The sequence below is a fragment of the Uloborus diversus genome, chromosome 2, assembly GCF_026930045.1.
Source record: "Uloborus diversus isolate 005 chromosome 2, Udiv.v.3.1, whole genome shotgun sequence".
Taxonomy (NCBI): Eukaryota; Metazoa; Arthropoda; class Arachnida; order Araneae; family Uloboridae; genus Uloborus; species Uloborus diversus.
In genome coordinates, this window is record NC_072732.1 from 93,052,091 (window position 1) to 93,068,550 (window position 16,460).

Consider the following 16,460-nt stretch of genomic DNA (forward strand, 5'->3'; position numbering starts at 1 on the left):
TTTTCGAGTTATAAGTATAAAACATGCGATTTATTTATTACCTTGGCTCTACAACATCAGATGTAGGTGGCTCAGAAGGAAGAGTAAGATTCAAATACTTTCCTCTTCTACTTTGAGGAAATGTTAGAGGATACAAAATGGTGAAAGGACCTCTGTTCCTTCTGGAAGAACTTTGCAAGTTACTTGTTTCATTTCTTTCTGGACTTTGGTGTACAGCAATATTTGTTCTAGCTTCTGCTGTAATAACTGTAGAATCTGTTGTATTTTGAAGCCTCCGAGGAGGACCTTATAGTAAAACAAAAAAGCATTAGGATTTTGAAAATCTTGAAAAAGAGTTTCACAAAATGAAATTTTTTAAAAATAAAAAAGGATGATTGAAGCATTATGAGTATAGAAACGAAAAGTGTAGTAGCATTTTTGTTATCGATCCACAGAAATATTAAGCTATAATTTTTTTTTTAAATGTAGAAACCCGAATGCAGTAACCATATCTGTTTTGGTTGGGGCTGTGACCAATCCAAATTCGTCAAAAATTTGGAAAATAAAAGAAAAATTAGTCTTCTTGTGAAAAATATCCTCTAATAACGACGAAATATTGGCCACGTTTCAAAAACACTCAACTTCTTTTCAGTAGAAAAAGTAAAATAAACACAAAATCAGTTTTTTTTTTTTATTTTAGTTTTCTTCCCTGCTGTAGTGAAGCCTGAAATTGTGAATCGTTGGTCAATGGAGAGTTAAACTTAGAGCTCAACCGCTTTATGGTTTTATGTATCAGCAGATTATTTGAAAAAGTTCTTTTTTAATTATAAATTTGTCTGTTTTGGCATTTTTCAATTCAAATTATTCTTATAAATTTTGGATAAATCCGTTGTAGAATATAATTCAATGAAATCTCTTGAAATACAGCCCCTTTCGAAATTTGTTTAGGGCAGGTTGATGAGAGGAAGCCCTTATGTGAACTGTATTTGCGACGAATGAATGGGAATACTAAAAACGAACTGCTTTACATTATTCCACGGAATCTCAACAACTGTATCATATGAAAATCATGAAGTGCTTTCAATTAGGAATGAAAAATGCGGCAATCGCTTATAACACAATGGTAAAATGCGATGTACAGTTATGAAAAAAAAAAGAAAGGGACACTTGTAATCGACATAGATTAAAATCTCTTACAAAACTGTTTAAATTAAAATTGATACTGGATCATATACAAAGTAAAATGAACGAAAAATTTTCGTTTTTTATTAGAAAACTCAATTTTATCTATTACATAAACTCCTTCTGGAGACTAAAAGCAGCTCTAGTATCAAGTTTGATTATATTCAGGTAAGTAGAACAAAAATCATTAATCGAAAGCCGTTTTAGAGATCGTAACCTCATCTAAAATGCTACTTTATGTTCAAAGTTTACCAAGCAACAGAAAAGATCCGATTAAACAGCGAGATGTTTTCAAAGAAAATGCCTAAATTTACTTGTTTTGAGTAATCCATTGAAAATTCTAGAGTTTTGTTAAAGTTATTTATCGTTATGAACTGAAAAAAAAGGGAAAAATCTTGTGATTACTGATTTGTAAAAAATGTAACATTCTCACATTTTGCTCAAACTTGTTACGGAATTCTTCGATCAGCTACCAGCGACTTCTTGTAGTAATTGCGGTATAGATTCCAGAAGACTATTTAGTTTGATGGGGCAATTTTTTTGCCTTTCAAAAAGCAGAAGCTCCTTATAGTTTATCTGCATTAGGATTTGTTTAGAGATGAGTCTACCGCTTTCATAATGCCCATACATTTTCGATACGATTTTTTTTTCTGTTGCGTAACTGTGCTATTGATTTGCAGGTATTCCATTTTCTTCCGACAAGGAACATATTACATAAAAATAACTCTTAGGCAATAATACAATATTATACTATAATTGATTGCGTTATTTTTTGAATTATGTTGATCTTTCGTTGCATGTAAAACAACTTTTTTGTTTCAGTTTAAAAAGTTATATAGACCCATAAACGGAAGTAAAATTAATTTTTCAGCATAACATAAAAACCACTGAATAATTTGGGCTCAAATTCTGGATAACCGTAGTCCAGATTATATTTTCATAAAAATTGAATATAGTTTCAGACCATGTTTTTTTTTTTTTAAATCAATAAGGTTCTACTGCACAATCTATAAAATTAATACAAAAAAGCGAAAAGATTCTTACCATAACTTATTGATTCAACTTCAGTTAGAATGTAATTCACTAACACTGCAAGAAGTAGGTGTATTTCCACCCGAAAGTCCATTTGGATAAGCAACTAAAATAATACAAAAATATACATCACGAAGTAGAAAAAAATAACCAGTGATGAAACAGAAAATTATTTCACTACACAATAACATTGACGACTACAATAAATCCTTGGTTTTAAATTGGAAAAACAAAAAACCTCCATTTCCAACTGCTCTGAAATTTAGAGTAATTTCAATACATCTTTTTACCCCCTACATACCATAGAAATTAAAATTCACGCTTTCCAATTTTCATTAGATCAAAAACATGCAATTTACTTTTACATTTCATGAAAATAGGGTATTCAAACAAATTGAGAAATTGTGCCTTTGAGTAGAGAAAAAACCTTCCGGCTGTTTAGTGTCGAAAAATTCTGAGTACAAATGAGGCAGTGAGAAGTAAAGGGATGTAAGTGGCAAAATTATAAATTTGGAGATAACCAGTACAAATGGTAAGTGAACCTCTCCTCTCTCTTGGGGCAAGAGATGGTACTAGTAGCACTGGTAGTTGCTGCTATACAGCATGATTTAGGAAAAAATTTCAATGAAAGCTTATCTAGGATGTTATCTTTAAACGCATTTTACTCAAAACTTGAAAATGTCCACTTACATCTCTTTGCTTCTCACTGCCTCATATGAGGCAGTGCCATCTACTAGTGCCATCTCTTGCTACTAGTACCATCTCTTTCCACAAGACAGAGGAGAGGTTCACCTACCATTTGTACTGGTTATCTCCAAATTTTTAATTTTGCCACTTACATCCCTTTGCTTCTCACTGTCTCATATGTACTCAGAATTTTTCGACACTAAACAGTTGGAAGGTTTTTGCTCTACTCAAAGGCACAATTTTTCAATTCGTTTGAATACCCTGTTTTCATGCAGTGTAAGAGTAAATTGCATGTTTTTGATGCTTGATGCTACATCCCTTTGCTTCTCACTGCCTCATATGAGGCAGTGAGAAGCGAAGGGATGTAAGTGGACTAATTGAAATTTCGAGTAAATCGCGTTTAAAGTTCAGATCCTAGGTAGGCTTTCATTCAAATTTTTTTCTAAATTATGCTGTACAGCAGCACTCACCAGAGCTACTGCTATCTTGCCTCAAGACAGAGGAGAGGTTCACCTAACATTTGTACTGGTTATCTCCAAATATTTGATTTTGTCACTTACGTCCCTTTGTTTCTCACTGCTTATATGTTCAAAAACTAACAAGTTCAATTGAGCTCTTTTTCAGTACATCTTGGTCTTCATTTGATTTTTTATGTAGCAGGCGGCTGCACAATTTTGTAACATGAACCTACTAAGTTTCATAAATAACATCCTCATCTTTTATACAGCTCGAAGTTATATCGTTTTCACCATTGTATTGTTTTCCAAAGTGACACCAAAAATGGTTCTTAGAATCTTCCTTTCAAAGTCAATGAAAGCCATTTCTCCCTTAACTGTCAGAATTCATGTCCTTGCTGCATACGTTAAGGTTAGGGCTGATTTAATTCAAACCTTGTGCGATAAAATTTTTGTCCTTCTCTTTGATCTTAAAATGAGCGAACCAAAATATCTTAATAAGCTCATATTCATCGTCAAAATGTCATTCTAAACAAGTTTGCTGAAAGCAAATTCGCTTGTTACACTGAAACTTGCAAACTGAAGCAAAAAAATTCAATTTTCTTATAGAGTCTAATGTTACGTTTATTTGAAGTGTTCCAAATCAAAGAGGAAGTTTCACAAATCAAAAAATGAAACATGCTACTGATGTATCTTTGCAAAGATCTTTCCAGCGAAGAAATAAAAATGTCAAATTGAAATCTTGCAAAAGGTACATGACGTACAGACACACTTTTTTAAGTTTCTTGCACATACTTCCAAATTTTTATTTTTTAAAGGTTATTGACTATTTTTTTAAATTCTTTATTTTTGCTCGTTTCATATTCAACGGTATTTTACGTGAAATTTAGCCAATTTTCATCTTTTTATTTAATTTTGACATTTAAGAAATATTCTTTCTTTATTTTATTGTTCTTTTCTTATATTTTCAACATACAATTCAGTCTGCTTCTTTCACTAAGTGTCAAGATCGTACAAGTTTTTAAAAAATATGCTTTAGAACTTAAGTTTCAGTTATCAGTTGAACTGACATACGTTTTGATATCGAAAGAAAATGAAACAACGTTTTGAAATGAGCGGGAGCAGGTTATGAAAATTGAATCATTGCAGGAATTACTTTTCTTCCCACACAAAGCATCAACCCTGCGAAGAAATAAATTAACAAATGCAACAAAAAAATGTCTTCTGATCCATCGAAGCCACTCCTGCTGCAGAATCGTTTGATATTGAGTGCGCCCAGATGAGACAGGTTAAAACCAGATTTTTCTTCTACTAATGAAGTAACAGAGCTACGCAGCATTCAGTCCTACGCAAATGAGAGTTTTGCATGTTCAAACTGCCCACATGCCTTAATAACAATGTACAATATTATTGAATTTTCATTCATTCTTCTTCTCTTCGCTTCATTGAATCACCAATTGTATTGTCTCTCCCCCCTCCCCCATTCCCCCCATTTAAAGAGAAACATTCTGAATGAAGTGTCAGTGCGCTATTGGCTTTCAATTTTGAGTGTACACCATGCAGTAAGCCTTTATTTGTTTTCATTTATTTTTTAATGAATAATGTGAACTTGACTTTAGTTTGGTTCTTTTACGATTTGGAGAAAATTATTTCAAATAATTACATCAAATGTACATTTTAAAACTTTGTTTGACTAAAAAGTTTTTTTTTTTTTTTTTTTTGAAAGCGAAGAACTTATTTAAATTCCTAAGATTTAGAGGTTTTAATCAAAGGTAATTTCATCTAAACAAAAAAGAATTATTTAACAGTAAATGTAATACTATGAGTAATTTATCCAAAATCTCTAATGCAAAGCGAAATATTTTCCCTTCAGTTTTGAGCATTAGTCAAATTTTGAATTAAGAACTTATTCAAAAGTCTAAGATTCAAAGGTTCAAACCCAAGGGAATTTCATTAAAAAAAAGAATTCTTTAACAATGAATTTCATATTTTGAATTGTTAGTGCGAAATCTATGACGCAGAGCAGAGTTTTTGTAATCAATTGTGAACAACGGTCAAATTTTATTGACAAAAGCATCACAGATAACACCGGCTGACAGATAAAACAACCATCACCGGCATTAACAGTTCAGTAACGTTTAAACAAAAGAAGATGTCAAAATTATTTGAAATCCTAAATTATGATCGCAATGCTGTCAAAGAAAGTGAAAATCGTGCTTTAAATTTTGTATTGAAGTCTTTTATTGTTTTCGGTATAGATTTGGATCCGCAAAAGCCTAACGAGTTCAAGAGAAAATGTTTTCCCATTTGGATTGCAATCACATTAGTTTTGTATCACTATTGGATTGTTTCAGACTTTGTTTGGTATTTCAGACATGAAGTAAAAGAAAATGCTGTTGCCGAGAGCGTAAGTTTATGGACTTCTGTAATAACGGTTGACCTGATGATATGGAAAAGAAAAAATGTTCAAAAGCTAATTAAGTTTGTTCATAGTGAAACCGGTACTTTGAATGTCAAAGATAGAAAACGATATGAAAAAATTGTTCTGATGCTTGGATTCATATTTTGGCTATACGTTCTGATTTTTACTCTGCAATATGCCAATACTCGACCACGGGAGAATCATGTCACAACGTTACTACACATTTTGTACAAAAAGACAGTATACAGAACCATTTGCAGTGCAATCGAACAAAGCTTAGAAACGTTCTTCACGCAAGGGGCACTTACTCTCACCATTATCCTCTACCTACTTCTAAGTTTCAATGCAATGCTGTGGTTTAAGAAATTTCGAGTTCGATCTTCGGCCCAAACCAACGATCCAGAAGATTTTCAATTCACAAGTGCGCGAACTTTTTGCTGTGCCTATAATAACCTCGCGGCTAATGTCAGACTCTTCGATAACATGTTTTCTTCAATTGTAGCCATATGGCTCTTGATGATTCTGGTGACGATATGCGTAAGAATAGTGTCTGTTTTAAATCCATTGACAGTTACAACCAATCACATGCTAGTGATTATTACTCTGACATTTTTTCGTGCTATTTCTACTTTAATTACTGCTAGTGTACTGGGTGACCATCTGTACTTCCAAGGACTGAAAGCCTTGTTCCATATCGAAAAAATAACAAAAAGGCAAAATGTGGAGTGGAACACGTCGTCATTCAATGAAATCCAAATGGCTCTTCATAGATATACATTCTATCCAACTCAATTAACAGTATGGAAGTTTACGCGCCTCAATCGTACTTTTTTGATGACATGTTTAGGTATGATGACAACTTATGTAATTGTCGCAATTCAAATGTATCCCAATGCCATGAAAGGTATAGAATCAATATAGAAATATTTATAATGTAAGTTGAAGTACAGCAGCTGAGGAAGTGCAAAGACATTTGAATCAACTATCCACTTTTCTGAAAGCTGTGTGAAGGTTTTTTTTTGAGGATTTTTAATGTACAGTCTGACCACGAAATGTATGGAATGAGCAATCAGCCAAGTTAAGACAATTCCATCGGAATGAATCTAATAGGGGAGGAGGGAAAATAGCAATGGGGGTTTTATAATGTCATTAGTGCCCTATTAATTAATTGTATTGTTGTTGTTGCTGTTGACGTGTCTATGTGTGCAATAGGTAAAATTAAAAGGGGGCAAAAGTACGAAGTACCGCTTTGGCCACTTCTTCAGCATGCTTTGAAAAAAGTATGCCCTTGGTACAGTCGATGTCAGTATTTAAGAGAAACTTATTGTATTCTCTAAGTTGAAAATGAGGGGACACAAAGAGTTTCTATGGAAACAACAGAAAGAAAATGAAATGTTTTCATTTCGTCGGAATTTATAAAAGCAAAATGGTAAACTCAAAGTTATGTTGCAAAATATTAAATCAATTAATTTTTGTAGGGAGAATATAGACCGAATATAGTTTAGATTAAAAAAAAAATAATGCCGTGAACAAATTGTCATTTATACAAAACTGCGTCTAAATAATTAAGTGGCAAGGGCGCACATCTCTAAAAAATAAATAACCACCCCTGTAAACTAGTAGATGCTTCCATTTCCGCCTATAAACCGGATGTTTGCCTTTCCATATTATCGGTGGCCCGACTGTAAGTCTAAGTATTATATCAACATATAAAATAATCAATAAATCTGAAGAGAAGTTTCGTGATTCGGCAAGGCAAAGAAAAAGAAAGAAAATTATCACATATTGAATCAATATTGAATCTTCATTTCGGAAATTCGGAAAATAATTATGGAAAGTTCTATGCTTTCTAAAAAGTTGTCCAAAACTGTGCATGGTTGGATTTCCGATCAGAGGACAATGTTTAAAGCAAATGCAATGTTTTTGTTTTAGTTACCTTATTACTTTGTTCATGACAAATATCTTAGAAATGTGCATTATTTTTTTTCCGCTTAAAGGTGAATCAAAACAGATTTTATGCGTTTTTATTTATTTTATTTGAAATACTTATAAGCAATATTTTTTCGAATTGTTCTTTGCTATTTAATTCAAAATAAAATCATTTAGTTTTCACCTATAGTAAAAATGGGAATAAATAATATAATATATGAAGTATAAATCAAAATTTCAGGATCTAAACTGAGCGCATTTTTTCTTTATAATAAGCTAAAGAAAGATCTAGAATTATTTTCGGTGTTAAGACCTAATGTGCATGTGCTCAGAAACAAATACAAAAAGTACGAGTTCTATATCTTATTTAAAAATTTCTTCATTAAAATTGTTGTCCACAACAGGAAAAGGTAATTTATATAATGGTATTTTTACTCATTCTTTTGATAATTTTTATATTATTGGCATTTAATTTTAACGCTGTGCGAAACGTCGTGTATCATATAGTAATTACATAAAACAATTATCAAAGTTGTGTAAAAAGTAAGCATATTTCTCATGAAATGCATACTTGTAATTAATCAAGTATTAAGTGAAATTTTAACAATTAAATTTTGCTAGAAGTTTTTTTTAGCGGTAAAGGTGAACACAAAGCACTCATGCAAAACAACAAATATTTAAAATACAATTATTGAAAAATAAACATATAGGTAAATATATCCGCATATTCTAGTCATTGAAAAAAGAAACGATATAAATGACTTTGAAACAATTTTATGTGTCCTTTTGCCAAGGTCATGATGAAGAAAAGAAAGGCACTGGGTTCAATACCAAAATATATGACTGTATGTTTAGAAATATGAGACAACATTTATGTATACATACAGCCTGAGTAAAAACTTTAAGGCCAGTAAATATTTTTGTGAAAATTAGAAAATAAAACTATATTGATTTTAATAATTTTGTATTATTAATTATTAATGTTTATTGGTAAGAAATAACTCAACAGACAGGATTTGTAAAGTATGCAATTACCAGAAAAACAGTGATCTATTCATAGTTAGTATTTTAGCTTGAGTAAAAACTTTATGGAGACTAATTTTTTTATTATTATTATTATTATTAACTACAGGTACATATACTGAAAAAAATATGATCGCAGTTACCAAGATTGTGGAAACCATTCAACTTGTAGTTTCGTCATTAATTTCTTCAAAGTTTTGGTTATCTTTGTGGAGATATCGATAGGTAAAAAGTTCACTAACTGTTCATGAAAGAAATTGAATATTTTTCTTCAGCACGGATGATTAGTCATACTGTTGCGAAAAAAAATGGAAGATTGAAGATTGAAGTCAACAACTTTTTTAAATTGAAACACAGTTATGGTAAAAAGAAAACCGGGGATAACCCTAAAGCTTTGTCTTCGCGTGATTGAGGAAGTGTTTACAAACTTACATCATCTAAAATGTACTCAATCAGGAAACTTACTCAAAAAATATGTTTAAATGTTTGTCTAAAACGATGTCTAACGCAATTAGAAGGTGTGGAGGTTTTATTTATGCAGCAAAATTGCCTAAACCTCAGTTACTGATTAGGCACAACATAGGGCATCTGAACTTTAGCCAGGAAATCATAATTTGGGGTAACCAATGGCTATACGAATAATGTTTCTGACGAAAATAAGTGGAATTTGGATGGACCAGACAGATGGAAGCACTATTGGCATGATTTACGAAAAGAAATGAAGATATTCTTCTAGCGCCAATTAAATGGAGACTCTAGCATGACTTGAGAGTACTTTGCTTAATTGTTCAGTTATGTTTGTTTCAGGTAAAATGAATTCACAAGCATATCGAAATGTCCTCGCAAGCCATCTTTACCAAATGCTGAATTTACGGCAGGAAAAAATTGGAAATATTAGCAAGACAGTGCACTTATCCATTCGAGTAACAGCGCAAAAAATTGGTTCCAAGTCAACAATGTTAAAACTTAGAAATGACCAACTAAGTCTCCAGAACTTAGCTCAATATAGAACTTATGGGGTGACTTAGTAAGATAATTTTATGCCAATGGGAGATGTTTTGCTTCATCAAACAGATCTGAAATATAATATCAAAGACGAATGACATAAAATGGATCTGAACGTTGTCAAAAACTAGTTTTATCCACGAAAACAAGAATATTTGAAGCAATTTGAAGAAATAACTCCTACGGAAGTTCATAAATGTTTTAATTTTTGTCTTGATATGCTTTTTTCAATGTTGACCTTAAAGTTTTTACTCAGGTTCAAATATTGATCTGTAATATTTTCTGATAAAGAAACATTTACAAACGAAATGCTTGGCCTTTTTTACTTGTATTTAAGGCTAAAAATTATCACTCAAATGGTTCTTTGATCCGAAGTTAAAGATGTGTCCAATTTCTTACAAAAGTTAACTGCCCTTAAAGTTTTTACTCAGACTGTATCTTTATTTATATATCGTCAAAAATATTTTAAGCAGTTTTAAAGACATGTACATTTTTGTTTAAGTTTATTTATTTGTTTTATGTATCGATATTATTATTATTACTAGCATTATTATTATGAAAACAGTCAGTGCTCAAAATATAGATTTAAGAATATGCTATTTTTAACAAATTTTTAGCTAGTATTTCTATGCAAAAGTAATACTTTCATTTAAAACCGAACAATGCGTCAAAAAATATGCTTTGAGAAAGAATGTTGTTATAGAAATGACATCTTCGTTCATTGATTGCATTAAAAAGGAATAATGAATAAAATTGTTGATTATTTCAAACAAAAGTTTTAGCAGCTAAATTACTTTGTGAATCTCTGCGACACAAAGTCAGATCCTTCTTCCATCTAGTTCTAGGTAAAACAATGAAATAAATTACAACTTAACTTAACAGCTCCCATTGTGTTCTTATTGCAGATTTTTGTTAAAATGACAAGGAATGAACATGAAGTTCATGAACTGAGTGAATGATCACTTCATATTTATTTTTAAAAGTAGTGGTTCAAAAAGTTTTCCTTAGATGAATTGACAACAGTAACATCTTTCTCTAGGACTCCAAAAAGAAAACGGCTAGAAAAAGTTGTGTTTGTCTTCTGGTTAAATTTGTTCATTTACTGAGTGGCTATACCTTTTTCCATTTAAACCCAGCTAAATGAAACATGACGTAGAATTGTAAAAGTTAATTTAAAAAAGAAATAGTTTCATACATCAGTTAGAATGTTTTTACTGCCATGGACCAAATGCCATAGTATTTAACGGTGTTATGAATTTCTGAAAATGAAATTCTTCTTAAGTGCTCATTTGTTGGTCAGTTTACCCTACCTCCCATTTAAAAATTTCTTTTATGGGATTTTTAAGTACTTTCGTTTCGTAAGGGATTTTAAAAGCTAAACATAATCAAAGAAATGTACAAGTTTATGGTCTCGTTTTTAAGTTGCCACTTTTCAAACCGTAAAATAAAAAAAAATAAAAATAAAAATAAAAAAAAAACAAAAAAAAAATTCTAAAGGTAAAATCTTTGCAATTTTTAAAATTACAAACAAATTCTTATTTTAAAATAATGTATTAAAAGTTAAGTTCCATCGAGCAATTTCGAACGTACCTACCAAAGCGATCAAAAATATCTTCCACTCAATCCAAACGTTCCGCCATCAAGTGAAACTGTCAATCAGTTCCTCTCTCCAGAGTCGCGACACTTTCTCTTCAGCTTTACTTTTAGGAAGATGCGTTTCCCGTTTTTGTAAGAAGGGCTCTGAATTTTAGGAATGAGGTCAGTTGTGCTCCGAGAGCGTGCAAGAGGACAACTGTTGTCTGGTAGGCGTCAACCGGGAGAGGTTAACTCCCTGTGACCAACGTTTGGAAAGGCGAAAGGAGGTGGAAGACAGTCACTTTTTCTCGTCTCGATGGCTCTCACCTTGGTGTTGGGATAAATAGGCATAAATTCATAAGTAAAGAAGGCTGAGGTATCCCGTCATAATGAGTACTAAAAGATATATAGGTTTGCTACCAGCGGGTGACAAAATGTCATGGCAAAATTTTAATGAACGAAGCACCAGAACGAGTACTACGCTTGACGAGGCAACAGATCTTCTGCATGAGATTCAGTATGTAGTATCAACTGTTAGATTCAGACAGGAAATTTGACATCCACACAACTATGCAATGCTGGATTTCTGGGAATAAAATTGTATTTAGTGCCTGTAGGAATGTATAAAAACCGTATGCTTAAAAGTAATATATTCAGGAGAGATTTTCATTTCAAGTTGCGTCTTCTTCTTTCGAATTTTATGATATTTTAATAGCCTGAGATGAATAGGTGAATATTTGTGTATGGATTAGCTAAATGTATACCGTTCGTTGCGTTGTTAGAAACGTCTATTGTAATATTCTCTGACATTCTTATTTTGTAATAGGAGAATATTGTATTAGAGATAAGTAAGGATTTGTGCAACTTTTAAAAGTAAATTTAACCTTTTTTCTCTCTCTCTCTTTCGTATAGTGATTACTTTTTGGATAAAACTTTATGGTAGATAATCATCTGCACTAAGTTATTCTTCTGATTACAAATGATCACTTATGTCATTTTTAAAAAATGCAATTAGTTTATATTATAAAATTTGCTTTTCTGTACATTTTTGTTTAAATGTTTTTTTTTAAATTACTGCGTGTACTTAAAATGACAGATGCAAATATTTCTGAAATATTTTGCTCCGAACTGTGAGCTTTGTTTGCGGTTTTTAGTCAATCAAAGGTCTTTCCAAAAAAAAATAGGCGGTCATGGGACTGTCGACAAAAGTGAAAACTTAAGAATACAAAAAAAAAAAAAAAAAATGTTGTATGTTTGTAGACGCGCGTGTGTGTGTGTGGTGTGTGTTTAATTTTCATTTAATATTTATTGTAGTTTCAAAAAGTTTTATAACTTCTTGATTCAAAATATCAGCAACAGTCTAGTTTTCACGTTTATCAGCAATGCGAGCATCAAGTATATATGTTTTGGTTTGTCTATTTCAGTTCTTTTATAAAGTAAATATTGATGCAAATATAGGAAATGTTAGAAAATAAATTCTTAGTTTGTGTTATTCAGTTTCCATGCATAAAAATAATAAACAATACACATACTAAACTTTCCACGCAATCAATTTACTGTTTTAACCCTCTTTAGCTGACTTGCCGAAAAGAGCCGATATGCCGTGAGATTGACCATCGTGCCGGGAAATTCGAATTTTGAGGCAGGCCAGATAATTCGGGGTTCATTTCAAATTCATATGTATCATTCATATTCATTATCATGACCTTTTTACGCCATGATAAAAGCTTCATTATTATTATTATATTCCAAAACTGATACTATAAGTTTATCGTAAAAAAAAAAAAAAAAATAGGAAATAACAAAAACTTTGATTCGAATCCGTTTAAATATCATTTAAAGACTGCATCAACTGCAAGCTCTTTTATATCTCGTTGTGCTAGGATTGCAATCATCGAACATAGTTAAATTAAATGCTCCATTTAAAAATTCAATTAATGGTAGATTTTTATCATCTGCAAAGTTGATGTTGAGATCCCACTCAAAATCATTGGCAAATCATCAAAGCTCTTCCCAATTTTATCTTGAAGGTTTCAAAAGCGTCTTTAGAATTAATAAATAAATTTTCATTCAGAAATTCTCGTATTGCGCTTGAAGACTTATCTGGTGAAATATAAACCGCAACCATAACAATTAGCTGTCCATTTTGATAGTGGCAAAGGAAAACACAGTGTCTCACCGATATCAAAAGCACTGTTTTTTGTCATCTCAAAAAATACCCAGCGTCTAAAGAAATTTTCACTTTAGAAACATTATACGAGGGTGAGGATCGAAATCACGATGAACAGTTTGTTCGATTCCTAAGACTGACGCGCTGCCGATCGTGCCACTGAGCCTCATAATCTTATTGAAAAAAAAAAAAAAAAAAACGCACGTAAAGGAACAGAAAGAAATGGCGCATGCGCTGTATTCCAAGTGTTGGTGAGGTGACGCTTTTTCGGTGTCGTGAAATGTACGGTTTTCACCACCTCAAAAGTGCTCAATGCGCCTAAAGAAATTTTCACTTCATAAAAGATCAATGAATGTTAAGCGACAGCGAATACTACGCAATGGTCCAATAATCCAAATTAAATAAATATGCGTTGTTTATCCCACTTAATTTGTTACAAACGGTCCAGAAATATTTTCATTGATATCATTCATAAAATAATAAACAAGATAGGCCCTAAAATTGAACCCTGGGGAATTCCGCTTAAAACATCACTCCATTTAGAATGATTTCCCCTCACAACTACTCTTTGTTTCCTTCCAGTCAGCTAATTTCTAACCCAAAGTAAAGTTTTTCCTCCTATTCCTATATCAGCTAGATTGCTGAGAAGATCAACATACGGTACCTTGTCAAAAGCTTTATGAAAATCAGTATAAACAACATTCACACATTTTTTGTTATCTAAAGCTGAGGTAACCTTGTCGTAGAAATGCAATAAATTAGTAGCACAGGATTTACCTTTCTTGAAACCATACTGCAAACTAGTCAACAGACTATTAGTCTCTAAGAAATTCATGATCTTAATTTTGATCGAAGCTTCGAAAATCTTACAAATCACTGAAGTCAGACTTATAGGTCTATAATTCCCAGTATTACCTTCAGACCCCTTCTTGAAGAGTGGGGTATGTTAGCCAGCTTCCAGTCCTCTGGCACTGTTCCTGAGTTATAGGAAGCATTGAAAATATTTAAAATAACATCCACTAATTCCTCTTCACATTCAAATAACATTTTTGGATAAATATTATCTGGTCCCGGAGCTTTAGTTGCTTTAATTTTTTTTTCAAATGAAATAGAACCTCCTCCCTGAAAAACACAAAATCCTCAAACTGTATAATAGTTTGTGTCTTGCTAGTGTCGACTGTTGAGATACTGTTATCGTTAAACACACTGGAAAATTAACACATATGTTAAACACATGCTTCAAGATTGGTTAACGCGTGCCTAATGGACAAGAACCAATGTAGAAAAATTAAGCATAAGTTCAGTTTAGTGTGACAGAATATGTCTACGCCGTTGGATTGCTACACTGAAGGCTGTCAATGTAATTAGATGTGGTTTAGAGTGTATCGAAAAAAAAACTTTTTTTCAAAATTCAATTTGTCAAGTTGATAAAAAGTTGCCTCTACCGACCCACATATTGCATAAAAAATTTATCCGAATCAAAAAATAGTTAGGTGTCTCGCACGAGCCCTAAAATTTATAATTTTCTTCAAAAAATCTTTTTTTTTTTTCTTTCTTTCTTTCTTTCTTTCTTTTTTTTTTTTTTTTTGAATAAGAGAAAAAAAATTTAAAATTTTTTCAAGTTGAGAAATGTACTTAGTAAAGTCGGAGAAAAAAGTAAGGGTAAAAAACTGTTATAAACAATATATGTCTCCCGCATTTGTTCTAAACTTCGGTGATTTTCATTAAAAAAAGGGTGCGTTTTACAAGGCCATGTGGCTTGGTTAGAAACAGGGTTTCCAATCCCGAAATCCCTACCCCGAATCCTGCAGGATCTTGCATGATATTTTGCGGGATTAATCCCGCGGGATTGAGAGCAAAATCCCGCAAGGTTTCCAATCCCGCAAAGTTTTCTACGCAAACGTTTTCCAACTTTTGCCGCTCATAAAACGAATATTTTCACAAGCATCATTTGAAGTTTGAATCACCTTCCTTGTATTTCCGCAAGAAGAGCAAAGAAAATTTAGTGTCTTATATGATGAACGATAAAAATGAATTTGTATTCTCATTCGAGGTTTCAGCTTCATACGTTCAGCAATCAAGAAAATTCGTAAAAATAATAAACATTTTCGAAAACCCCGTTAATAAAATTTAAAACCCAGAATTAGCGCGTTAGGAAAAATTGAGAAAGACAGACTGCAAAATCCACTGGAGTAGCCAGAATATAATGCTGGAACGCTTCAGTAAGCTTAAGGAAAACACTCAAAAACTTTAACTTACTAAAAGTGCTCAATATTTTTCCCTGAAGAAGAAAGTAATGAAAAACATATCATTATTTATGCTCTCCAACCTGTAGAAAGTACCTGCCGACAGTGGTGTTACTCACAGGGCATACTTCATTTACGCCGTATTCTCTCAAACATTTTTTAGACGTATAGCGTACACCCTCAAGCTTCAAAAATGTTCATATTATGACACATTATGTATATGATCGCATACATATATTGTGCGCAATGGATTACTGGGAGTATACCCTCAGAAAAATTGATGGGAACATCACTGCCTGCCGATGTCGTTGTCACCGTGAAACTAATATTATAAATGTGTGTGGTATCCTGAAAATTATGTTGGTTGAATTAGCTGACTAATCTGTAATATTCGGCAAAGAGGCAACAAAAACTTAGATAAAACACAGAATGACTCAGCGTTCACTCCCTGCTGTAATGAATCAAATACACTGGTACAACACGTTTTTATACCAAATGATAGTTGCTTATTATTATGTGACTTTTCAGTACTCTACAAATGGTGTACTGAAGAAGCCTCCAGCAAAACTTACGCATCCTTTTAGAGCTGTGGAAAAACAGTAGTACGGAAAAAGCTCTATATAATGTGGTAATGCACATAATATTCTACATATGTTCTGGCGTCTAGTTTTTTATACTTATTTCTTGTAACAACATACTCCTATGTAATAAAATGAAAATGATGTTTGCAAGATTATTTTATATTCTTAATTTTT

The 16,460-nt window shown here is 32.2% G+C and overlaps 1 protein-coding gene across 1 annotated transcript in view; it reads right to left on the bottom strand.

Moving 5' to 3' along the window:
• Positions 1–11,514, bottom strand: part of LOC129216427 (protein masquerade-like) — a 31,215-nt gene extending 19,701 nt beyond the window's left edge. Inside the window, exons 1-3 of the mRNA XM_054850641.1 lie at positions 11,309–11,514; positions 2,206–2,299; positions 42–285 (exon numbers count right to left, since the gene is read on the bottom strand). Coding sequence (XP_054706616.1) covers positions 42–285; positions 2,206–2,287 — 326 coding nt within the window. The 5' untranslated portion in view covers positions 2,288–2,299; positions 11,309–11,514. The remainder of the gene's footprint in view (positions 1–41; positions 286–2,205; positions 2,300–11,308) is intronic.
• Between the last annotated feature and the right edge of the window lie 4,946 nt (positions 11,515–16,460).